The 25,341-nt window shown below is 41.7% G+C and overlaps 2 protein-coding genes across 5 annotated transcripts in view; one reads left to right on the top strand and one right to left on the bottom strand.

Moving 5' to 3' along the window:
- LOC139759949 (uncharacterized protein ZK1073.1) overlaps nucleotides 1-25,341 on the bottom strand; it is a 119,942-nt gene that overhangs the window by 28,051 nt on the left and 66,550 nt on the right. For all 3 annotated transcript variants that reach the window (XM_071682616.1, XM_071682615.1, XM_071682614.1), the window contains exon 5: nucleotides 7,207-7,417. In XM_071682616.1, coding sequence (XP_071538717.1) covers nucleotides 7,207-7,417 — 211 coding nt within the window. The remainder of the gene's footprint in view (nucleotides 1-7,206; nucleotides 7,418-25,341) is intronic.
- Nucleotides 21,338-25,341, top strand: part of LOC139759947 (uncharacterized) — a 193,363-nt gene continuing 189,359 nt past the window's right edge. Inside the window, exon 1 of one of the 2 annotated variants that reach the window (XM_071682609.1) lies at nucleotides 21,338-22,356. The gene's annotated coding sequence lies outside the window, so the exon portion shown is untranslated. The remainder of the gene's footprint in view (nucleotides 22,357-25,341) is intronic. The other variant, XM_071682613.1, reaches the window with a different exon arrangement.

Below are 25,341 nucleotides of genomic sequence, written 5' to 3'. Positions count from 1 at the left end.
AGTACCTTGCTTATTGGTGTCTGCAGGAACAGGCTAACTCTAGCCTATGTGGATGACAAATTTTGTCTCCCATCTTCAAGAGGGATTGCAGACACACCTCCAGTAACTATTACCCAATGAAGTGGTAACTGTGATTGATAAACTATTGGGGGCAGCAGGAAATCATGCATCACCTCATCATGTAGACTTAAATCAAAAGAAGTGCATGACTTCATCAAAGGAAAGTTATGAAAAAGTCATTCAGAGTTTTGAATACATGGACTAAGATGCTGATAGTTACAGGGATTTTATTAAGACCCTAAACACTGTCCCTGTTTATGTATGCTGCTAATGTCAAGGCTCACATCTTGGGGGAAAGGTACTAAAGGATGAGGGTTAAGAAATAGTTATCCAGAAGGGAGGAGCTTTGATTTAAGATAAGGCAGCAGTCACAGGCAATATGCCCAAGTATATCATCATAATCCAGACCCCAGATGTCATCTCTTCCAATTTTTCTTCCCCCACATCTACAACTCAGTTTAGTACACTTTCTCTCACATTATAGGGCTTTGCAGAATCTATACTTTTATTCTGTTTCACTACAAACACAGTTTCACCATATCCCAAGACCCTTCATGCCCATGATGCATCCACCACAAAGAAGTCATCAAGCACCAAGTGCCCCACATTCTGTGCAGATAGACATGTAGAGAACATCACAACACTCTATATCTATGATCCCGACTGGTGGATGCATCCAGCTTTTTGAGTGCTGCAGGATCCTCATAAGGACAGAAGAGACTCCTGGGGCATGAAGTAAGTATATCATTATATACACAAAATACTGTGAGGGTTCTCTCATGTGAATAGGGTCTCACAATCACAACAGCTTGACACTCCCCAACAATTCATCTACTTTGCCCTAAACTCAGCTAACTTGCTTGGTCCTCCACCTTGCTAAAAACAAATAAAACAAAGCTGCAAACCACACAAAACAGCACTCAGAACAATCACCAGTTGCCTTGCTACCACAAATTATCTAACACCTGCACATTGCAAAAGAAAAGTGGCACTTAGTTCATTAAACAGCAACATTGGACCTTCATATCCAAACCACATCAACTAACCCTCAAGTCTAAATAAAAAGCTGATCCTGATTTCATATTTCAATAACATAAACTTACACCTTCCTCAACAAACACAACAATGAACAAACAGTTTTACTTGAATGACACAGCAAACATTGAATGACTACCCTCATAACCCAGTCTTAAATGCTATCCCACAAGACTTACACTCATATGAAACTACACCCCAGACATGTAGAATTTACATTTTTCTTATGCATTCTGGGGTTGCATAATGATGTTAATGATTACTCCTTATCTTACCCCCATTCTCCAAAATTACCTTCTATGGGGCTTCTGCAGGTCACAGTGTGTTAATTTTTTTTCTGGGGTGAGCAGAGAGCGACTGAGATGTAAGTGCTCTGCATCTTCAGTGTGGAAGTTGCATTTTGGGGGTGATGGATTTAGTGGTTGCATCTTGGGCATGGTGGGTTTTGTGATATAGTGAAATGGTGTTTGTCTTCAGTGTGGAAGTTGCATCTTGGAGATGATGGGTTTAGTGATTGCATCTCGGGCAAAATGGTTTTGTGATATGTTGAAATGGTGTCTGTCTTGTTGGACAAATGCCATTTCAACATATCACAAAAGACATTATGCCCAAAATGCAATCTCTTTACCAATCCTTCCCAAGATGCAGCTTCCACACTGAAGACCTGAAGCATATGCATCTTAGTTGCCCTCTACTCATCTAAGAAAAAAAAAAAAAACCACTCACCTGCAGGAGTTCCATAGAAGGTAATCTTGGGGCATGGAGGTAAGATAAGGAGTAATCATTAATATCATTATGCATCCCCAAGATACCCTTTATGAGGCTCCTACAGCTTCAAAGCTGCACTCCACTCAGGAGTAGAGTAATGACGGACTCCTCTGAAGCAAGATTATATCAATGAGACTACTTCCCATCTACTGTGATACTGTATAGCCTTGCTGATTTTTTTTTTTACTTGTGGTGTAACCACTTGCAGGCCGAGTCAGGTAACACATGCTCACACAAACACACCTTGTATATTTGCATCAAGTCTATATTACTAAGTATGTAAATACCAACCAACCAACCAACCTCCCCCTACACCCTAGCCTAAGCCAGGTAACCATTATCAACCAGCCCCTAGGGGAGGATGAATGCATGGGTTGAGTCTACCTACACTCAACCCAGGTGTTCATCTTCCCTTCAGGGCTGGTCAATAAATGGGTACCTGACTTATGTTGGTGTGTGTGTGTGTGTATGTGTGTGCAAACATACATAGTAATAACTGTATGGTCCCTATGTACAAGGTTAAGAGACACACAAGCAGTAAATGCACACACAAATATATATATATATATATATATATATATATATATATATATATATATATATATATATATATATATATATATTCATATATATCCCAGGTCACCACTATTCAAGTATCCGAATCATAATCACATCTGTTTATATGAGCATATAAATTACTGACCAATAAATCTAACATACAAGGAAAAAATCTACTTATACAAGTATGTGCCCATTCTATCCATTCAAACTAACTGAGCAAACTGCTTTTAACTGTGTTCCATGGCCAGCTTAAGCAGCCAGCACCACCTACAATGTGATGCATGCATGTTTCTGTAGTGTGCAACACTAATAGCAGAACATAATGGGCTCCTTTGAAGCAGGGTCTTTGATGAGACTGTGGTCTCTTTTATTAATGAAGATGATACAGCATCACCAAAGGTGGCTCTTCAATTATGGTGTAACCTCAAGGAAGTGGAGTCTCATAACACCTATATATATATATATATATATATATATATAATATATATATATATAAATATATATATATATATATATAGGAAATATATAGGTATGTATACGTGTGTGTGTGGACGTGTATGTATGTACATGTGTACGTGGGTGGGTTGGGCCATTCTTTCGTCTGTTTCCTTGCACTACCTAGCTAATGCGGGAGACGGTGTCAAAGTATAATAAATAAATATGCATATAACTAAGCCAAGCATACTGTTATAACTGAATACGGAATGCAGCATAAGTTGCATGCAGCCCCTACAATGTCGGATTCAACATGTTGTCTGTATTGTGCAGACCTTATTACAGACATAATGTGAGCTCAGAATTTGGCCTTTTGTGACATGATCTTTCTAAAATGGAAGTGATGAAGCTACAATAAGGAGTTAAAATGGGTATCTAGAACTTCAGGAAGTCGGAGTTTAAATGGATAATGATTATGAGGGACATGCAGAAGCTTGCTATGGACGTGATCAGAATGAATGGATCTGTGGGCATGGAAAACAGGACATGGAGTGTGACGTTAGAAGGTAGAATGGTGAACTTGGAAAGAAAGAAGTATTGTGTAAGTGAAAAGATGCATTTAGTGGCATGTTTGCAGGGAAAGCATTTTGATTGGGTGAAATACTGAGCTGAGGGAACGGTGTGGGAAAAACATGCAAAAGTTGAAAAAAGGCACAAATGATGAAAGTGGTTCAAAGAGATATGAGTTAAAATTTAGAGAATAAATATAGATCTTTGGAAGGAGTTAATAGGGTGCGTATCAACAAGGAGCAAACGTGGGAACTTCTAATGAAGGGGTTAATTAGGAGGAATTGTATGAGCAAGCAGTGCGTGATGTGAGAAGAAGATGATCATTTGAAGGTTTGTTAAGTGGTGTTATCATAATGCATGAAGTAGTGCTGTATTCTAGCCCGTTCAGCTATGCAAGATGATAAGGGTGGAAAAAATGATTTGGTAATAAACGTGAAGGTTTAGTGAAAGCTTATGCCAGAAAAGCCTGCAAGCAAGATGGACCAATTGCATTGGTAATTATATTACGTATGGGGGGATAGATGTTGTTGCGACTGGTTAAAGGTTATTGTTAGAAAGACTTTGAGGTGAGGATGTACTTAGAATGCGGACAATTGCTTTAAGTGCCATGTTAAAAGGACAGGATAGAGTGAGTGCTCAAATTACAGAGGTATAAGTTTGTTGAGTATTCCTGGTAAATTATATGGGAGGGTATTGATTGAGAGGGTGAAGGCATGTACAGAGCATCAGATTGGGGAAGAGCAGTGCGGTTTCAGAAGTGGTAGAGGATGTGTGGATCAGGTGTTTGCTTTGAAGAATGTATGTGAGAAATACTTAGAAAAGCAAATGGATTTGTATGTAGCATTTATGGATCTGGAGAAGGCATATGATAGAGTTGATAGAGATGCTCTGTGGAAGGTATTAAGAATATATGGTGTGGGAGGAAAGTTGTTAGAAGCAGTGAAAAGTTTTTATCGAGGATGTAAGGCATGTGTACGTGTAGGAAGAGAGGAAAGTGATTGGTTCTCAGTGAATGTAGGTTTGCGGCAGGGGTGTGTGATGTCTCCATGGTTGTTTAATTTGTTTATGGATGGGGTTGTAAGGGAGGTAAATGCAAGAGTCCTGGAAAGAGGGGCAAGTATGAAGTCTGTTGGGGATGAGAGAGCTTGGGAAGTGAGTCAGTTGTTGTTCGCTGATGATACAGCGCTGGTGGCTGATTCATGTGAGAAACTGCAGAAGCTGGTGACTGAGTTTGGTAAAGTGTGTGGAAGAAGAAAGTTGAGAGTAAATGTGAATAAGAGCAAGGTTATTAGGTACAGTAGGGGTGAGGGTCAAGTCAATTGGGAGGTGAGTTTGAATGGAGAAAAACTGGAGGAAGTGAAGTGTTTTAGATATCTGGGAGTGGATCTGTCAGCGGATGGAACCATGGAAGCGGAAGTGGATCATAGGGTGGGGGAGGGGGCGAAAATTTTGGGAGCCTTGAAAAATGTGTGGAAGTCGAGAACATTATCTCGGAAAGCAAAAATGGGTATGTTTGAGGGAATAGTGGTTCCAACAATGTTGTATGGTTGCGAGGCGTGGGCTATGGATAGAGATGTGCGCAGGAGGATGGATGTGCTGGAAATGAGATGTTTGAGGACAATGTGTGGTGTGAGGTGGTTTGATCGAGTAAGTAACGTAAGGGTAAGAGAGAGGTGTGGAAATAAAAAGAGCGTGGTTGAGAGAGCAGAAGAGGGTGTTTTGAAATGGTTTGGGCACATGGAGAGAATGAGTGAGGAGAGATTGACCAAGAGGATATATGTGTCGGAGGTGGAGGGAACGAGGAGAAGAGGGAGACCAAATTGGAGGTGGAAAGATGGAGTGAAAAAGATTTTGTGTGATCGGGGCCTGAACATGCAGGAGGGTGAAAGGAGGGCAAGAAATAGAGTGAATTGGAGTCATGTGGTATACAGGGGTTGACGTGCTGTCAGTGGATTGAAGCAAGGCATGTGAAGCGTCTGGGGTAAACCATGGAAAGCTGTGTAGGTGTGTATATTTGCGTGTGTGGACGTGTGTATGTACATGTGTATGGGGGGGGGGGGTTGGGCCATTTCTTTCGTCTGTTTCCTTGCGCTACCTCGCAAACGCGGGAGACAGCGACAAAGTATAAAAAAAAAAAAAAAAAAAAAAAAAAAAAAAAAAAAATATATATATATATATATATAGGAATATATAGGTATGTATACGTGTGTGTGTGGACGTGTATGTATGTACATGTGTACGTGGGTGGGTTGGGCCATTCTTTCGTCTGTTTCCTTGCACTACCTAGCTAATGCGGGAGACGGTGTCAAAGTATAATAAATAAATATGCATATATATCCCATTTTATGCCAAGCATTCATTCATCAACCAACCCTAAATAAGGGAATGAATGGATGAGTTGGTGTGAGCCTCCTACCATGTCTGGAATTCAAACATGTGTCCATGTGATTTACAGGTGCCCTTGTTAATCACTATACTGTGAAAGCAGTACAGTTTTTTTGGCCCTTTAGTTGCTTTCATCAGCATCTTTGCACAAGATGGCACCTCAGTGATCTGTAGAGCTATTATGATTTAAAGGAGTAACTAATGAGGGCTCATCCTTAAGACTGTGTCACATGAAACTCTGAGTTGAAATTGGGGCAATCTATTCATTGCAGGAGGGACAACTGCAGAAGCTTTTGCTATTACGTGATCAGAATTGAAATGGATCTGTGGATGAGCATGGAAAAGCAGCTGTACTTTCACTCCATACTTCAGACAGTAATGCTGATACAAATGGACACCTTGGATTAATGAGAACGAATTTCTGGTGCTTTAAGTGAAACACATTCCTTTTTAAAGGGGCTGGTCTGAACAGTGTTTAAGCATGGACAGCATCTTTGTACTTTAGGGGTGAAATCTGCAGCCTGGAGTGGAACGGTGTTGGGAAAAATTCTTATTCCAAGCTTCAGCAACAAGAAGCAACCCAAGAAGTTGATGAAACTGTATTCCAAACAGAAGAAAGGAGATAAAATACATATGTATAAATTGGATCCATGGAGTATAGATTTCAGGCATGCCCATCATTCCCTTAAAAAGGAACTCTTAAACCTGTGGCACCTTCTACATGATTGTGAGGTTTGATTAGGAGGAACATCTGTTATGTAGGGGACAGTCTTTTGAAACTCATTCCACTTCTCCCTTCCAAGATGCAGATGTTACTTCATTAAATGCCTATGAAGTCCAGCATGACCATTAATTCTAGCCCTGCTTACAAAACCTACTGAAGATGATATCAAGGGCTCAATAAAACTAATATATGAGTCTTTAATGAAGCTGTTGTCAAGTTCTAGGACAGCCAATCCATCATCAGAAAATTTCTTCCAAAATGACAACCAAAACGGTTTTCACTATATGACAATTTCTTACTGGGAGAAATTGTTGTGTTGCAGATGTAGTAAACAGGTCTATTGCTTGAGGAAAAAGTTTTGGAGGGGAGGAAGAAATGTAATTATAAAGCTGATTCAATTTTGCTTTAAGGTCGCATGATCTAAAAACTGGTTATCCCACAGCAAACTTTAAACATGCAAAGCTTCAAGCTATGACATGCTCAAAATATAAGATTGGGAATCAACCATTAGACAAAATCTGTACTAATTCTCCTATCAATATCTTATCCTCTGTGAAAGAAACGTATTACTATAAGATATAAACATGAGCTAATACATAATAAAGTAACTCCATATGTCAGCAGTTTCACCTTATAAAAACTGATTTTTTTTTTTTTTATCATCTTGCCTTGTCTTTGAAGTGCTCCATAACGCCTGCTGTGGTAGAGGTGCAGTGGATGAGGATGAGACCCATACAGCGATCTGGATAAGCCATTCCAAAGCGGGCTAGGATGTTGGCCCCAGCACCTTCACCTAGACCAATAACCAAATTCACGCTCAGTTTATCCAGCACAGTAACCAAATCCTCAGCAATCATCTGCATGGTAGGGAAGGCGTAACTGAAAAATACAAATGGAAGTTGCAGTACAATCACAATGTAAGCACGCTACAATTTTGCAATAACACATCAAGTAAATGTACACAGAACTGAATGTTTTTTGGATGTGTCGAGAGATGGAGAGCTCAGAACTGTGTACACTATCAGAGAGTAAAACTTAAGATAACAGCAGTTTCACCATTTTTCCTGCCAGTTTGAAATGTGATACATCGTAAACGTTCATAAAGATCGGTGATAGCAGCAACAAATAAAAACTTACATAAAATGTCGGAATTAATCGCTTATGTTTATTCTTTTCTTGATGGATTAATACAAAGTTATAAAAGCATTCCTTGAAACAACTCCAAGCAAGTGCAAACCACTTTATTCTCCTTGCACTTCCTATTGAAGGAACTAATGGGACTCAAGTGCGACATAGTAATTAGAGAAAAGTACTAAGAACATCGGAAAAACAATTTCATTACAGCATTTTATAGAAAAGTCGATCAAATATTCTTGTGAAACTGTACATCGAATGATAAATATTGTTGTACATTCCCCTCTAGTTAGCGGAGTTGAAGTAGTTACCATTTTTCATATCGATCTACAAGTGTCCACTGCCTTATGGCATAGAAAATTTCTGTTGAAAGAAATGCACACCAGCTGCGGTCACTGGAGACAAATCTAAAACTATGTTTAACTTCTAAATTGATACAGGAAGCAGAAAATTTAATGTTGTGATCCATATATTTGTCAAATTGTCATTCGTTGTAATCGACGATAAACTAAACTATGAATATGGGTGGATGGCTGAGCATATATTGTAATAGAAAATGCGTAGACCGGTAGCTGAAAGCATTTCAACGGGCAATCCTATATCAAAAAAGGATGATTAACTATTTTAAGAAAATAGCTTAACCTAAAAAAAGTTTCATCGGTTTGATTTCCCAACCCTACCTTAGATATGTAGTCTTGGTCGGACTAATTTTCATCAGTCAAATTCATGCTTAACACTAAAATCATTCACTGTTATCAACAAAGATTAATTGTTAGGGTTTAATGCCACATATTCCCTCGTCTTCCCCCAAGTCTTCCTTAGTACCTCTTAAGTGTGACGAGAAAAACTAAGAATCAAAATGATTATATATCTTCAAATAATTTCTTTATACAAATAAACCATATTTTTTTGAAGATTTCCTTCAGGAATACATTATTCTAGGAACGGCTAAAAATAAACATGCAAAAATACCTGTACCAGAGATATCTCACTATCTTGAAAATATTCGCCATCGACATATATTATCAGTATTCGTGTAAAATCATGTCTTTAACCTTACCGTATCAATTCCTACCGGTGGTTCTGGGGACACTACATCCAAGTCTGAGACCCGTTTTTTTTTTTGGATTTTACTGAACAGTCCATTTTTTCAATTTAGTACTAATAATGTGCTGTACAGTTTGGGGGAATTATGAATCACTGCCTAAAGAGACGCTAAACAAGCTAATGACCAATTACATTTATGCTAGTAAACTCCAGTGACGAATACATGAGAAATTTTTTGCTGTGAATGAGCTACTGGTGTCCATACATTATGCTCTAGGGCTAGAGACTTTACGATAAATAATGTATCGGAAAAACAAAGGCGAAGGTTATGACCCTGCCACCACCAGGAGAATTTAAAAACAGGCGACAGCTCTGCTGAAAGCATAGGGCGAAGCAGTTGTGAAAATATTAGACAGTGACGATGAATGCACGTCACTGAGGTTTTTCAAATAGTATTATGGGAAAAAGATCGAATATGGAGAAACAAACACGTAACTTGGGATGACAACTTTAGAAGTGAACGACTCCCTTCTACGATGAAGTACCTCCGCAAAGACTCCTTCCATGATGAGGTGCATCCAGACGACCCCTTACATGGTGAGGTGCATCTTGACGATCTCTTCCATAGTAAGGTGCATCCACACGACTCTTTCCATGGTGAGGTGCAATCACACGACCACTTCCATAATGAGGTTCCTCCACATGATCCCTTCCGTAATGAGGTGCCTCCATACGACCCCTTTCATAGTGAGGTGCATCCACACAACCCCTTCCGTGGAGAGGTGCCTACACACAACCCCTTCCGTGGTGAGGAGCCTCCATACGACCCCTTCTGTGATGAGGTGCTTCCAACAACCCCTTCTACGGTTAGGTGCCTCCAAATGACCCTTTCTATGGTGCCTCCACAAGGGCACTTCCAAGGTGAGATGCCCCCACAAGACCCTTTCCGTGATGAGGTACCCCTGCACGATCCTCTCCATAGTGAGGTATCTCCACACGACCCCTTCCACTTTATCTTTATCCTTCACATTAACCACTCATATGTTTCCCCTAAGCTGATGTTATCTGACCTTATTTTCCCCTCACTTAATCCTCCCAAACTAAACTCAGTCGTTTCCTCCCACCCAAAAGACTTCCAAAATTTAATTATTTTTCCTCAAATGATCCAAGCTAAGTATATTCTGTCGCTTTTTTCCAGTTCACCTGATGCACCCAAATACTCTCTTAGACGTCTTCACGTGATACACACCGAGTATGATCCTAACTCCTTAACGAACCAGAAATAAAATTTGGTTCACCAGCATCACTTCTAAGCTGCAGTTCGAGTTTCCCTTTGAAGATAGCTCGTGCATGGAATTCCGTTCGAAGGTCGAACGTCGTTTATTTTTTCTACTTTGTGTTTGTCCTACCTTTCCTGTCAACAATGTCTCTTTAAATCCCTTTGCATGAGTCATTAACGGCCGACATCATCATATTTTTCCTCCCTCAGAGAAAAGCTTCGATCCCTGAACTAACGCGACCAAGTTTAGGAGCATCTGGGGAGTTACGGTACGTCCACAAACTCGCACAAAGAGAGCTGCTTGCCGGCGAACGTTACTCTGAAAGTCGTGGGATCGTGGAAACAAAAGATAAAGAAAAAAAAAAAAATTGCCTCAGGATCTCGAGGCAGGGTCCAGGTCGCCTACCCCCACACAGGAGGGCAGGTCGGACTCCACAAAAGGATCCGACGCCTTTAAGCCGGTAACGATGAGCAGCCTAGTCCAGCCAGGGCCCTTGCCCGCTCGGCTCCTCCTCCGGCACCATCCCTCCCGCCAATCGATGCCAACTCAACTCAAATGAAGATGTACTTCTCAGGTGTCATCTTAAAGGAGCATAACCTGAGAGGGGAAGTCTGTCGAGGAACGTCTGACGTGGAGGGCGGGTGTCGGTACTGGCGCATCCCATGATGAAATGGTGTTTGATAATGCATTTATTTGTAAGAATCATTTGTAAGAAGTTAATTTAGTTGGTCAAGAGTAGCTTTCATGGAAGAGAACCGTACCTTCACCTCTCACGCTCTTTCTCTTTCTCTCGTTGTGTGGGTCAGAGAATCTAAATTCTATACATGGTAATTAGGTATTTCATCAAGACATGCTATTTTAAAAAATCACGGTTATCGGAAGATTACTTTTTCTCCATTTCCTGACTGAATTTAGGTGAGTTGGTAAAATAGTTCCTATGTGGGTGTTGGTCTCTTGTGAGAGGAGTCACTTCAAGCCAATGGTGTGCTACTCAGTCACGGACATACAGGCAGGGACTAATGTGAGTCCTGTACGCGTTCCTAACAGGATGATCACTGGCGCCTCCCTCATTCCTACACGGAATACCTTCCTCTCCAACACTCTCCATACCTTCTCTTAAGGCCTCCCAAACCTCCCTCTCTTTCCCTAGTGTCTCCTCAGCCTTAGCGCCCCTTGCACCTTGGGGAGCGGTGAGTGTACCTGGTCCGAAACACTGGTCCCGCCGGGCAATAGTGACCCTTCAAACATACGAATTTTAAACAAAATTTAAACAAAAGATTTATGAGCAGGGACAAGGTGTAAGAGTTAGGAATGATAAGAATACTGTGTTTATGTCACGGTAGAGATTCTTGTCCCTGACTACATTTCAATGATTGTCAATAGTAGTTGTAACCTTGACTTCGAATTTAACGATTGTGCCAAGAATTGTTTATAAAGTTCCCTATACATAAAATTTCAATTTTCCTTCAGCAGAATTTGTGAGGAGGATACAGATATATTCAAATTACCAAGAGAATGCCGAGTCAACAATTCCATTTGGTCAAGAATTCAACTTCTCAGGTCAGGTCACAACAGATGATGTGATTAAGGTTACGTACAGCCAGAGGCAACAGTATTCTGCGCTTTCATATATGCTGTCCCTCCTCATTTTCATTCCTATAACTAACTGAAGAGTGTCTGTGACGGGTTGAGACTGTTGGAATCATAAAAAACGCCACGAACGATTGTGGTTTATATTCACATACGTTCACTTCGCGACAGTACGTTGTCCAGTCTCATGTTGATATATATATATATATATATATATATATATATATATATATATATATATATATATATATATATATATATAATCCAGTATCGAGAGTAGTAATATCGAATTTCCCGAGGTAAACGATACCAATATCTATTGCTTCAAGTACTATGGTGCTGGTGCAATACGATCCAGCGGTGCTGTCGTAAAGGCTTGAGACAAAGATCCGCGATGCAGAGCTACTTCGTGTCCCCCCCCCCCCCCCCCAAAAAAAAAAAAAAAAAAAAACTGTTTACTTCTATAACATTAACTTGTTTTAGTAGGAAGGTGGTAGAGGTGAAGGGAGGAGGAGGGGGGAGGGGCTTGTAATCATGATTTATTGTATAGGGTGTTGCATTAGTTTTTATACTGATGCAAAATTCAGTCTAGTTTTACCACGCAGTGTAAGAAAATGAGATTAGGCGGTTCGATGCTCATTCATTTTGGTTAACTATATTGTCAACATGTTCATCTGATACTTTGGCTGATTAGCAAACGAAGCTGAAAGACATTGTTATAAAATGAGAGCTGTTAGGGTTGTGAGAGGAAACTCTTATCAGCACCGCACTGATAAGACGACTCAGAGGAGCCAAACTCAGTGTAGGTGAAGAGCATCGCCATTATACGGTGGACTTTTGCTGTTTAAGGCAATCGCCACCTCAAAGTAAATTTGCACTTTGTATTAATTACATATATTGACTTTAATTATCTCTGGCTGCTGATAGCCGTCACATCCAACAACATTCCCTACCCGTACACTGTTTCTGACGGAGAATTTTGGGGGAATTCAATATAAACCATAGAAATGATTAGTTTAGTCAGCAGAATACTACATTAACAAAGTCCCTGGCAGTTACAAGGGTTCAACTCGTGTTTTTCAACAATATGTTACTTTGACTGTCAGAGGGTTAGGTTTGTTGTCCTGGCAAATACTGTGTTTACTGACTTCCTTGTGAGAGCATTGTGCTGACCCTATTCTTGCGAGGCCTGCATGTTGCTGGCGTGTTGACATTTGTCATGTAGATATTCTAATCTCGTGGTTATCCTAACGGCAGTTAACTCCAGGTCTGTCAGCGTTTCTACTATTGTTAGACAGTGTTTTCTTTTAATGTATATTCTAGAAATCCTTAAGCAAAAGTTTTCTACAGAAAGCATACCAGGAAAGACCGGGAGCGCAATGGAGTTTTACCTTGTAAGTCTTCTTACGGGGCATGTCGCCCCCTGGGGCTTAATAATAAATCAAATACCGATAAACTTCAGGATGAATCATGAATTTTGAAGAAAGCCATAACATAACAGATGCTATGAAGTGTAATTCAACTATTAATCAACGAAGTAACGAGCTATTTAGCTCTATATATACCAATAACATTACTATATGATCGAGAGAGCCAGATCTTGGCCAGATATCTACTTTACTGACGGCACTGGAATGAAAATTTTCTTGACTTTCATAACCTAAGACAAACAAGGGCTGCATCAGGGCTACAATACCGACAAAGACACCTACATGAACCTCTACAAAAGCAGCATAGGTGTTCTACAGAGTCTGTTGAATCCAGACGGCAAAATAAGCCTATCCGAGTAGGTGTAACAATAGGATACTCAAGACCCACGGAGAGAGGAGAGGAACCATCGTGTTAGGTGGAGGCCCGTGGAGGGGTTCAACAATAGCCGCACAACGCACCAGTCTTAGAATTAATCCCACACAAGAAACTTGAGATTTCTGTCGCATATTCCGGAAGGAAAACCTTTTATCAAAATGGAAAGCCGACACTCACCAACCATGAGTAAAAACTCACTTATTCTTGTTACAAGTCCAGTGTAAGGTAACCTTTGCTCTAGCCATATGGAGCTCCCCGTAAAATGATCAAAATCTTGATAAAATCAAAACATTGAATACATATGTTAGCATCTTATACGGCTACAGCAAGTTGCTAACGTGTAAACTGAATGTTTTGATTTTCTTATCAAGATTTTGATAATTTTACGAAGAGTTCCTTAAGCCCAAGCGAAGGTGGACTACCTACCTACCCACATACCAGGCAGCGACATAAGGTTAACATGGAACTCTTGATCCCAGCGCCGGATTCTTCACCATGCGTTTTAACAACTGGATTATGGAAATGATGAATCTGGATAAAAGGATTACCTAAAGCTTCGCCCTCCAACCACCATCCCCCCACAAAAAAAGTTAGGTTAGGTTAGGTTGTTAAAAAAAATAATAATAGCCTGTGTTTAGAAAACATTACGGGTACGAATCTTCAGGAAAGTCTAATACTTACTTCATCCCCCCTGGGCGCGCTTAGCACGACGGTGTGACCTTAGGGTATTTCAATATTAAAAAAGCTTGTTCTGGAGAGAAAAGAGACCCCAGCCACAAGAGGAGCCTGCACAACATCCTTTGAGTAGGATGATATGATGGTCTGGTATTTGATTTGACCCTTACGGGTGAGATCATGGGGTAATACATCATACCCCAAGGTGTTTTTACGCTATATCAAAAACACCTAGCTCACACCTGGCTCTGCATAACGTAACAGGAAACTTATTTAGGTTCTGAGAGATGAATGTCTCAATCATTTTGCTGGCAAATATATTCACGTGTGGTCAGTTCTATGCCTAGTATGTCTATTGCTTCTTCTCTGGACTGACAGTCTTGTTTTAGCTACTTGTGTTCATCTCAGTACTATACTCTGTATTGCAGATTTGATCACAAGACTTTGTGACTATAATTTTTTCCTGTATTGCTGTACGAGATGAGCATGAAGGCTCACTGGTCATCAACACTACACTGCCTAAAGTATTTATTCCTGACACGGACAACTTGACTGACTGGCACCTGGGCTGAGCTCTTATATCTGCTATCCTCTTACTTTTCCTTATATTTGTCAACACTTTCCTTCTCATTGCAATCTTTAGAATCCTCCAACAAACCTCTCCCAAATTCCTCACCTCTCAAAGCCTGTTCCTTCAGTGAAGAGAGATATTCACAGGTGTAGATAGAGCCACCTGGACGAGGACCTGGACTTAATATTATCTCTTACCCTGCCAGACAACCAGGATAAACTCACAGGGTAATAATTTGGGATGACTCGTCCATTACCTCCCCGCTTCAAGGCCGCGAACCAACCACATTTTTTTATTTTTTTAGGTTTCTTTAACCACCAGGTAATGCTTCTCCCCCTCCCCTCCCCACACCTTTTTTTTTTTTTGTAAGGTGACTCCACACATTTCTATACGGTAGGGAAAAATTTCCTCCCAATGTGGTGCGCGTAATGTCATGCGGTGTTCCCTCGCTTTATTTATTGGGGGGAAGGTAAGGCAAAACCTAGACCGTTGTAGCCTTCAATGCTGAAGTAACAACAGCTGCTGTTCGTAGTGATGCCTCGGGTTGCTGCGTCCTTGCCGGTGTCTCGTGCTGCAACCTAACTTCTGGTGTGCTTTATCCTTCTACTTACCCCCTGGTGTAGCCCAGTTCAGCCACCAACCTCCTGGGGTACCCTACCCACCACACACGCGCCACCGACCACCACATGGAAGCTATAAAGTGTAATCCTACAGTATCAATTATCGAAACAAAGAGTTATTTAGTTCCACACATAATACCTTTAATTAACAGTGAGAGAGACAGAGTTTGAATAGATGTCCACTTTACTAATGACATCGGTTTAAAACCTTTCATGATCCAGGCCAGACAAGGGCTGCACCCGAGCTAGCACATTTAGCGCCAACCCACGACACACCGCCCACCGCACGCCCTACCTCACCCACCCATCCGCCTGCTATCAGTCGGTCTCCATCAAGGGGTCCGCCACAATCTCTCCTGATACCTGGGGAGTATAACAATCAATACTCTTACCCCTAAGTCGAATTGCCCATAAAGGTCAAGGAAGGCGTCACCCCTCACGGGCATGTGGGGAATCTTTAACACTCCTGTCATGAGTTCGAAAAAGGAAATATATTTTCTTTTTACATATGACTGGCGTGGGACCACCTGCAGCCACACATGGTTCAGTTTCCCAAGATAAGGACGGAAAAGGTTCGTCCTTGATGCCTACGGCAACAATCTTAGGTATTTCACCTTGGGTGAGGGGAGGGGAGGGGGAACGGATGCTCAAAATGCGGGGAAAAAGAGCGAGCATTAGAACAGGAAAAGGAAAGGAACGTGAGCTGAGGTATGAGGTGTAGACTCATCTGTACTTTGTTCAATTTACGGATGCCTTACTCTTTTGCCAGCGGGAGCGATGGCTTAGTGGGTCGAGTACTGGCTCTTTCCAATGTCCCTGCTTATTCAAGGCATATCCCTTTACAACTGCCTATCATGATCATCTATTACTGTAGTACAAGGAGGGAGTTCTACACTCTTAAGGGCCCCATCTCGTAAACTGTCTCTGCTGTCATACAAATGATTATATCTTTGCATACTGTCAACATCATTTCTTAAAGACGGGTTGAAAATAGGCCGTCTTCCACTTTCTTGGCACTTTACCTTCCTCCAGCCACATGCAGAACCATATTTCAATCGGCCTGTCAAGGGTATCTCCACGCTTTCTCAGCATACATGGAGAAATTTCATCTAGACTACGAGCCTTGTATAAGGTCGAGGCCCTTCATCAGTATGTGTGTGTGTGTGTGTGTGTACAATAGAGTTATGTCGTGTACGAACACTGACCCAGCCTTACACGATCATCTCCGTGGCCTGAACTGGTTTCCTCCGACACTGAGGGTTCTGTGGCTCCCTCATGTGTTCCTCCAGACGCATCCTACAGAGGTTTCTTCACCGCTCACGGTGACGTAGTTTAACACGGGAACTACCTAGCCAAGCTTGAGGCTCTGAAAGACACGTGTATGGCACGGAGTTGGGTTTGTCTAACTTAACTCCTCTCTGAAGTGACAGACTGGATAAGCTGCGGCAAATCAGATCCACCGACAAGCACGGGTACTGCAGGAACCAAAAAAAGAGAGAGAAAAAAAAAAACTATTAGGGAGCCACGTCTTCTGTTCAGCCTACTGCCGTCAGATGTATGGCACACGGAGAGAGAGAGAGAGAGAGAGAGAGAGAGAGAGAGAGAGAGAGAGAGAGAGAGAGAGAGAGAGAGAGAGAGAGAGAGAGCTAGGTCTGTGTGATGCGGTGGTGTAGGAGGTATCAAAATGTCAGGAGTGAATAATTGAAGATCTACTTAGAAGTCCACGGTCGTCGGCTGAGGTTAAGTTCAGATTGCCTTCAGGGGACGCTGGGACTTGTGTTGTTAGGAGGGAGGCTGCCGCCCCTCGGTGAGAACCCTGACGCTCGAATGCTCAAGAGCAGGCACGGGAAGACACCTGACGTATGGCTTCCCTGGGGGTAGGTAGGAATATACACTCCTGACGCAGGTTTGCTCGGGCGGCAGGCGGGGACTCAAAGTAATCAAACATAACAACACTAAACGAGTAAATAAATAATTCAGATTACGAAAAAAAAGGAGCTGGAGAACATAGGAGATGAAAGCGTACATTGTTTTAATGTTATACTGGGAACTGCTGTGGCAATTCAAATGATGCATGAAGAGGTGACTAACTTGATAACAGAGAAACGATATAATAGCTTACATCTGTACCTTCCATTAGTCAAGTTCAACGACTGAGTAAAAAAAGACAAGATCTGTGGAAATGAAAGACGTATATAGATGGATCCAGCCAGCCAAAGTAGTCTGGCGGACTGGGGGTCGGACCCGTCCTTGACATATCTGAGTACCCAGTTCGGTCCCCAGCTCTGATACGCTAATTTTAGTTTTGAATGAATATTTCAAACGAAGGTCCTAAGGATGTTGACACCCCTGCCACGGAATTGGTGTACCACCACAAGGGGGGGGGGGGGGGGGTGAAGAATTTTACAGCAAACAAAGACCTTGATGGTAGAGTGATTTCCTGAACATTAGGAACGCCACAAAATTCCCCTTCAACAGTTGAAGAAATATAGGTGCTTGCAAGACGACAGCGAACAGGAACTTTTAAGTAACTGTTCTGATCACGGTATGGCAACATTACGATGGGCGAAGCAATCATATAAATCAGTAAAGTTATATTGGTCACAGCCTCTCAGTCAACAAGGTGGTTGACTAACATCAAAAGGTTTTCAGATCTTATTTACGGCGAAATGAAGATTCGTGATGCTGCTCGCGCGCGCGGACACACACACACACTCACACACACACGCAGTAAGCCAAGATTTTTTTTTCTAACGTGGTTTTCCAGACGTCAAAAATGTGAAAGGAATTGACTGCATTTTGCCGCATAAATCACATATTCCACGTACATCTCCTCAGTTAAAAGTATCAATAATTTCTCTCCCGTACATTCACCTTCTGGCGTCTAGCAGACCGTACGTCCGTCCGTTTACAAGGAGCGGCAGAAGTGTAGGATGCGTGTTCGCCAGCCACTCCTGCATCGAAGACCACCACGGAGTCAATCCACCCCATCTCCGCTTGGACCTCGGGGTTATCTGTGTGGTCACTATGTGACTCGAGTGGCGATCGGTCAGCCTTATGGGTGGTGAGTGTGTGGTGGTGGGAGGGTGAGGGAGGGTGTTGGCCTATCGATGGGACGGCACCCACCCACACCCAGCTCCCCCAACACACACACATCAGCCCCTCACCACCACAAAGGCCTAAAGATCCCCCTCCAGCCCGTGGCAGATTACGCGGCAGCTTCCATCCAGTTTCTAAGAACGTGATTGAGTCTTGAGGATCGATCTCTTGGGGCTTAAAATGTTGGGTGGAGGTTGGTGTTCTGTGCTGGAGGCGCCGTCATAACGACACATTCCACTTTCACTCTACTGTCCCCCGGCTGGTAAATTGTAGCGCACATTTACTTTACTAGCATTACTTACAGGAAGAATGTCTGTCATTTCTATTTCTTTTTCGTATATGGATGTTTCAAGAGACATCGAAAATGTTAAAATCTTAATGGTAAATGGACCTGGTGAAACCTCTCGTACACTGCAGAAAATCTCTTAAACAAACATAAAAATCCAGGCATTGTGGAGTCGAGATGGTGATGATATATTGTGCCAAGAGAAATACCTGGGTCCAAGTACCTTGTGTCCCTCATCCCGGCGGTAATAACCTGTCGACCCAGATTCCCCTCCCCCACACCCTCTAGCAACAGCCTGGCAATCCCACCTTAGTCTCCGTGGCGATTCCCGGAGTCAACAGTGAGGGGACGGAGGTGGGCTTTGAGAGGCAAGTTACCCAAGGTATTTGACGTCTGGTGTCACCAGTCACTTCTGTCTACCTCCACCACCTCACAGTTCCTTCTGTCTGTCCCCTACCATCCCTTACATTTCCTTCGTTTCCCCAGCTGCCGAAAGCTAGGCTATAACCCCATCCGTCGCTGCCATCACCCATCGCCTCGCTTTAGGAATGACTACCATACCTCAAACATATATGGTTCACACGGTACAAAAAACAGCATGAGGCGCTGCATGACATATCCACAAGTAGTGCCTGCATGGCGTATCTATCCCCTAGTGTATATGTGAGGGTGATTATTATTTACGATTACTGATGGTGTTACGGGGAGAGTTTTACACTCGTGTTGCCCCGTCTCAGGCTTGTATATTGTACCATGTTTTTATTCATATATATATGCAGCAGCCTTTTTCTACACATGCTTTCACCAGACAGCGATGACCTGCGTCTATACAGGGATCCATGTATTTAATCGTGAACATATTTTCCATGTTTACGGGATACTCAGCCTTAAGTCCCAGACTACAAGTCATCCTTTCCCTACACAGAACGTGGTGAGGTAACAGTCTCGGAGGGGGACCTTGGCCTCTCCGTTCGCCCTACATAAGACCTATGACGCTACAAGTTCCGTAACCGGTAAGAGGATAGGGTCACCAAGCTGCACTTGACCCAGCTGATTGACCCTCGGCTCCGCGGGCTTAAGTTGCCTCGCTAAGTCCTGTCCATCAACATCTCGTGCAGCACTCCTTACTAATAATAATGATGATGATGATGATAATAATAGATATTACTTAAAGTAACATAACAATAACATTCATGGAATATTGACAAAAATGAAAATAATTTATCACTGTGACTACTACTAGTGATAATATTAAGGACGTACGAAAATTTGGTTCACAAAAATACATTTCTGATTTTCTTAAAAAAATCACTTTATAAGGCAAACTTTTTATTTCTTGGAGAGAGAGAGAGAGAGAGAGAGAGAGAGAGAGAGAGAGAGAGAGAGAGAGAGAGAGAGTCCAAATCCTCAAGCATCCAAACTGGTTACATGCTTCGATGCCACTTCCATTTACGGCTGTAGTAAAGCCGTGCAGCACTCCAATGAATGTTTTCGGTTCAGGAGACTCCATACTGTGCCACTTCTGCAGGAAAGATCCCTCACTTACATTCAGACTCAACATACGACCTTCATTTTTTCAAAAGGAAGACCCGATGCTTCCCCCGAATTGAATTAGGTCGTGCGTCAGCCGTGGCGACGATAGCGGTGTGTGGGCAGGGCGCCTGAGCAAACACATTCGTATAAATCATTCATCGTACAGTGGGATGAACCTTTGGCCCCAGCAACCAATAGCATTGTAATGACTGATAAGTTTCCCTTAAGAGGAATCTCCCGTACACGAAAATCTACAGTGCACGGGGAATCAGTTTTGATCTCAGTAATTTTCATTCTTGTGCGTTTACTTGATATTTTTGAAAGCTGATTCATTCATTTTCCCACAAAATTCCCTTCTTCCAAGTTTCTTTGAAACATTTACAATTATACAATAAAATCAGAGCTACTATAAAGTAACTTCAGTGATATTCATTTTTTTTCTGTAAACATTTCATCTGCTTTATGAATGAACTTACTCAACGGTGATTTGTCAATGGTATGGAATTAACCACATTGACAAAGGACAAAAATAATAATTTTTCACATCAAAATTAATCAGCCAAAATATGTGTGAGACTGAAGGCAAAAGTTATGGCTGTGCTGGATTTAGTCTGTGCAATTGGTGGTATAAATAACTCATTTATCCTTCTATTACAACTATAATGACAACAATTATAATTCATTACATGACACTAAACAGTTAATCCCATAAATGAGGATGAACGCAAAAGTTATGGTTCTGTTGGCGATAGTTAAAGCGAAAGGTGGTGTCAAACACCAGCCCTCTTTTACTGGTGGTACAACCCCGAATACTTATGATCCAGTAGTGTGTGTGTGTATATTAACATGCACGTATTCCTCAACTTACAAACATGCAGACATGCGTTGGTAATGGTGATAACTACCAACACAAGTGCCTTCTCTTCGTATCACGTTAATATCAGATCTTTCACGTTCATGGTAAATAATGACATTGGAAATTTTCTACAAATACTAAATGTAGAATAAATATGAGAAGAGATCTGCAAAGTAAATAACTAACAAAACAAAATAAAAGCTGGAACGAGGAAGTGGTGGTATGATAACCTCGCAAACCATCTCTCCACCGCCACCCTCCCACCCCATCCCCTGCTACGTTATCACCACTTGATCACCGCGCCACTTATATCTACACATTCATCATCCTCCCTCGAGGATGGCTGATTAATTTCCGTAAAATGGATTATCATTTTCATTTATCTAAAATTAATCAGCCAGTCCCAGAGGAAGGTTGAAGCCAAAAGTTATGGCTATGTTGCATGGGTCACATACAAGAAAGTGACCGTGGTCTCGGAATTTACCCTCTACACCTGAGGGAGGTGGTATGTTCTGGTGGTGGATGTAGTAGGCTGACGCTGACGGGGTGACAGGTGACAGCCTGTATAGCCCTGGCAAGGGATAAAGTCCAAACAACCAACTAAGGTGGTGTTGTCTAAGCGAGAGGACGTTGTGTAAACAACAGCACTCGATCATTCCTTTATCTCTTATGGTGCTGATATAATCCGAAGTATTTCCTCGCATTACTATTATTGATATTGATATATTGTGCTAAGTAAGAATCCATTTAACTACAAACACTTGAGAAGACAAATGTAAGGCAGTTCAGCTAATCACTCGTTGGCTGCTTCGGTCAGAGGCCACCACCAACTCGTTCATGATTGGTGCAGGGTCTTGTCGACCTAAGCTCTGGTGTGTGTAACAGGATCAGAAAGTGGTGTTCCCGCCTATCCTTGACGGGTACAGACATTCGATCTTGTGAGATTTCGTTTTTTATTTTGTGTGTGTGTGCAGCTTTGCCATGATTCGTAAAACGAGTGAATAAGCCAGTGTTAGCCGAGAGGAAGTAAAACTGAATAGTTTCACAGTGAAACAATCTTAAAATCATGGGAAAAAACGTGAAAATGTGTGGGTCAAAGAACTTGTGAGAGTCCCACACGGGACAAGTCCGCCATATACGATGCCAAATGTTCTAAAGGAAAGTGGAAAACGATTGTTGTAAAGAACTCTTCTAGTGGTGAGGTTATGCCCCACGGCCTGAGTCACACTCGTATCAACGGTGTTCATTACGAGAAAAATAGATCTTGCTGTCTATGACTAGTTCAGTCAACAACCCAAGCATGATGCATCAAACACGGCTGGTGAGTGTTCATTTACAGAGTCATTATTGTAGCTATGATACAATGTCTAATCTTTTTCTTCAAAATTCTGATGTATACAGCGTGGTAGGTGCTGGGGAAGGGCTGGGAGATGTTGAACGACGGAACAAGTGTTAAGGCAACATGGACATGTGCTTCATAAGCCGAAATTATGTACTGGCAACTATAAAATTAACGTGTAGGACTTTTTTTTCTTGTCAAATGGAACATTTACGGAGAGCTCGAAATCACAGACGGTGATCTATAATATATACCTCGTTTAATAGGGAACCTATGAATTGAGACCAATTCTCCAGTCTGTTTCTTTATGTCCTCCGTATTGCCGCTACTTCTTAACTTTGTGCAGTTGGAATATAAAAACATTAATGGAAAGAGCACTTTTCTTACCCCTCCCTCTCTCTCTCTCTCTCTCTCTCTCTCTCTCTCTCTCTCTCTCTCTCTCTCTCTCTCTCTCTCTCTCTCTCCAGTATCCAAGTTTGGACCCTGTCACAATAACATAAAATTGGGAGTTGTCCCCCTCACTCTCTAGGCTACAATATTTTATAAGCTTATCCAAGTTGCACAACAACTATTGAGACAAAACGTGGCATGGACAAAGATTTTATTCTGCATTTTTTAACCTCTTGTTACACTCACTTCGTTGAAGCATATTTTCTCTGAGTGTTCCAAACATATTCGAGAGGGCGTAGATATACTTCTTTCCATGTTTTATGGACACAATAATACAGAGTGTGAGTGTAGAGGTGAGGCGGGGCTGACATTGGGAACGGAAGGTTAGAGTGCTACCGGTAGTCCGACTCCTCAAGAATTATAACCACAGAGCAACTCCTTAATATATATATATATATATATATATATATATATATATATATATATATATATATATATATATATATATATATATATATATCGTTTTTCATATCAGTTATTTACAGTGAGCAAAAGTGTTTTATATATGACCAACCACGATGTGGTGGACTGCGGCCTCCAACAATTGACCGAGCTGAGGAGCAACACGCAAAGTTGATCCAGATCCAGCAATGGGGGTGCAAACCATCGTGAGGTATTCGTTAAGTAAAGTCCCAGACCCAGATCTTAAGGTAGAAGACCTCAAGAAAAATCGTAAGGTATAAGTAAGGGAAGTTAAGGTCCTAGACTAAGTTTTGAGGTTCTATGAACTCCGAAACCATTTAAGGTATACGCAAAGTAAGTTAAGGTTCCAGGCAGAATTGTAGGGGCAGAAGACACCCGAAAACATCGTGAGGTATTAAGTAAGGTTACGTATGATCTCAGACCGAGTTCTGGGGATAGAAGTCCTCCGATACCATTCTAACATGCTCGCAAAGTAAAGTAAGGTCCAAGACCCAAACTATCATTAGATATACGTAAGGTTTCAGACCCATATGTAGGGGTAGACGACCTCCAAACCCAATATAATACATACATAAGGTAAGTGAAGGTCCCACATCTAGCTGTAGGGTAAGTCCCGGTCCAAGTTGTGGTGGTGAAGATATCCCAAATCATCGTAAGGTATGCGTATGATAAGGTGACGTCTCAATCGAGCTTCAGAGGTAGAAGACCTACGAAACCATCATCTAACGTAGAAAATAGGTGTAAAATTCAGAGAAAAGGCGTACAGTTCATTCAGTTGGTGGTGATACAGACATCACGTCGACATTCGTAAGCATTAAACCGCTTTCAAAACGATAATGATTATTTCTTGTTTAAGAATATCATGTACGTAATACGCATTACGTTATATGTAAATATTTTCTTTAGGAGTATGCTCGGGCTTGATTACAGGAGGAATTAGTACTGTAAACAAGGTTTTAATCGGCTTAATCAAGTTGTTACCCGACACAAACGTTCCCACGCAGTCCAGTATTTATAACTGTGTTTTCTCATGATTTCGCAAAATGAGAATTGGAGATTATCGTATATGTATGAGTAAATTTTTTTTTTTTTTTTTTACAATAGAATTCGCAAAATCAACTAAATAATGAAAAACATCAGGAGGTGTCTGGGAGCCCAGACCGTGTCGTCACTCAACAGTGTATTTTCTCCTACTGAAAGTCTGGTGCAGACGTTAAAAGTTGTTGATGTATTTCTCGACTGGGGAGTGGTTGCCGGTCTTCAGGTACATGACACCCCCATTAAGAATCACATCTCAAACGTGGTACCATGAATTGGATGATTCGTACGTCTGGCATCGTCTCGGGTCTGAGGTAAATCCTCACGAAATTATTTCATATCTTTTTGTTTTGCTTTAATTGTTTTCTGTGCAGCATCTGTGAAACATATAACGCTTTAGATGACATGATTTACCTGTACTGAAATTCACTTGAGTATATCTTCCCGTTGAGGAGGCTGCATTTTTTTTTATGCCCAACGGCGCAGTTTACTGATTGTGACAGAAAGATGACACGCTTCGTATATTGCCTTAAAGACCCGTCCTTCCTTTTGGCCCAACTGATACAGAGCGCACAAGAGGAACGACAGGCACGCCACACAGATACAACACATCAGAAGAGAAACATGGCACGTCACGGAAGTACAACGAAGACTGTGTTGTTTCCGATCTATTTCGTGGTTTCCAATATTTTTTTTTTCTTTTCAAGGGAAGATGGGAAGGGGGGGTAAATGTTTTCTCCCATGAGAGGCACCTACAGCGCACCCAATTAGGAGGTGAAGGTACATTTTCCCTCCCATGTAAGAGCCCGGAGTGCTTCTTAATGACGCCATCGCTCCTCCGGCATAAACAAGACTCGCGAACGTATACATCAAATACTAGTTATTTTCTGCCTTCAGGGGTGAACGAACGAAAAATAAAAATTAGCTGGTGAGATAAACAGTAAAGATGCTTCTCTTTCAGTGAGAGAAATTTAGCTTTAAGAAAACTATTTACAGTGTATTAGAAAATATAGAAATATGGACTTAATTGCATAGGCAGACATTACGTTACCGAAG

The sequence above is a fragment of the Panulirus ornatus genome, chromosome 34 (genome assembly GCF_036320965.1).
Source record: "Panulirus ornatus isolate Po-2019 chromosome 34, ASM3632096v1, whole genome shotgun sequence".
Classification (NCBI taxonomy): domain Eukaryota; kingdom Metazoa; phylum Arthropoda; class Malacostraca; order Decapoda; family Palinuridae; genus Panulirus; species Panulirus ornatus.
This window is presented reverse-complemented; position numbering and strand designations above follow the sequence as displayed.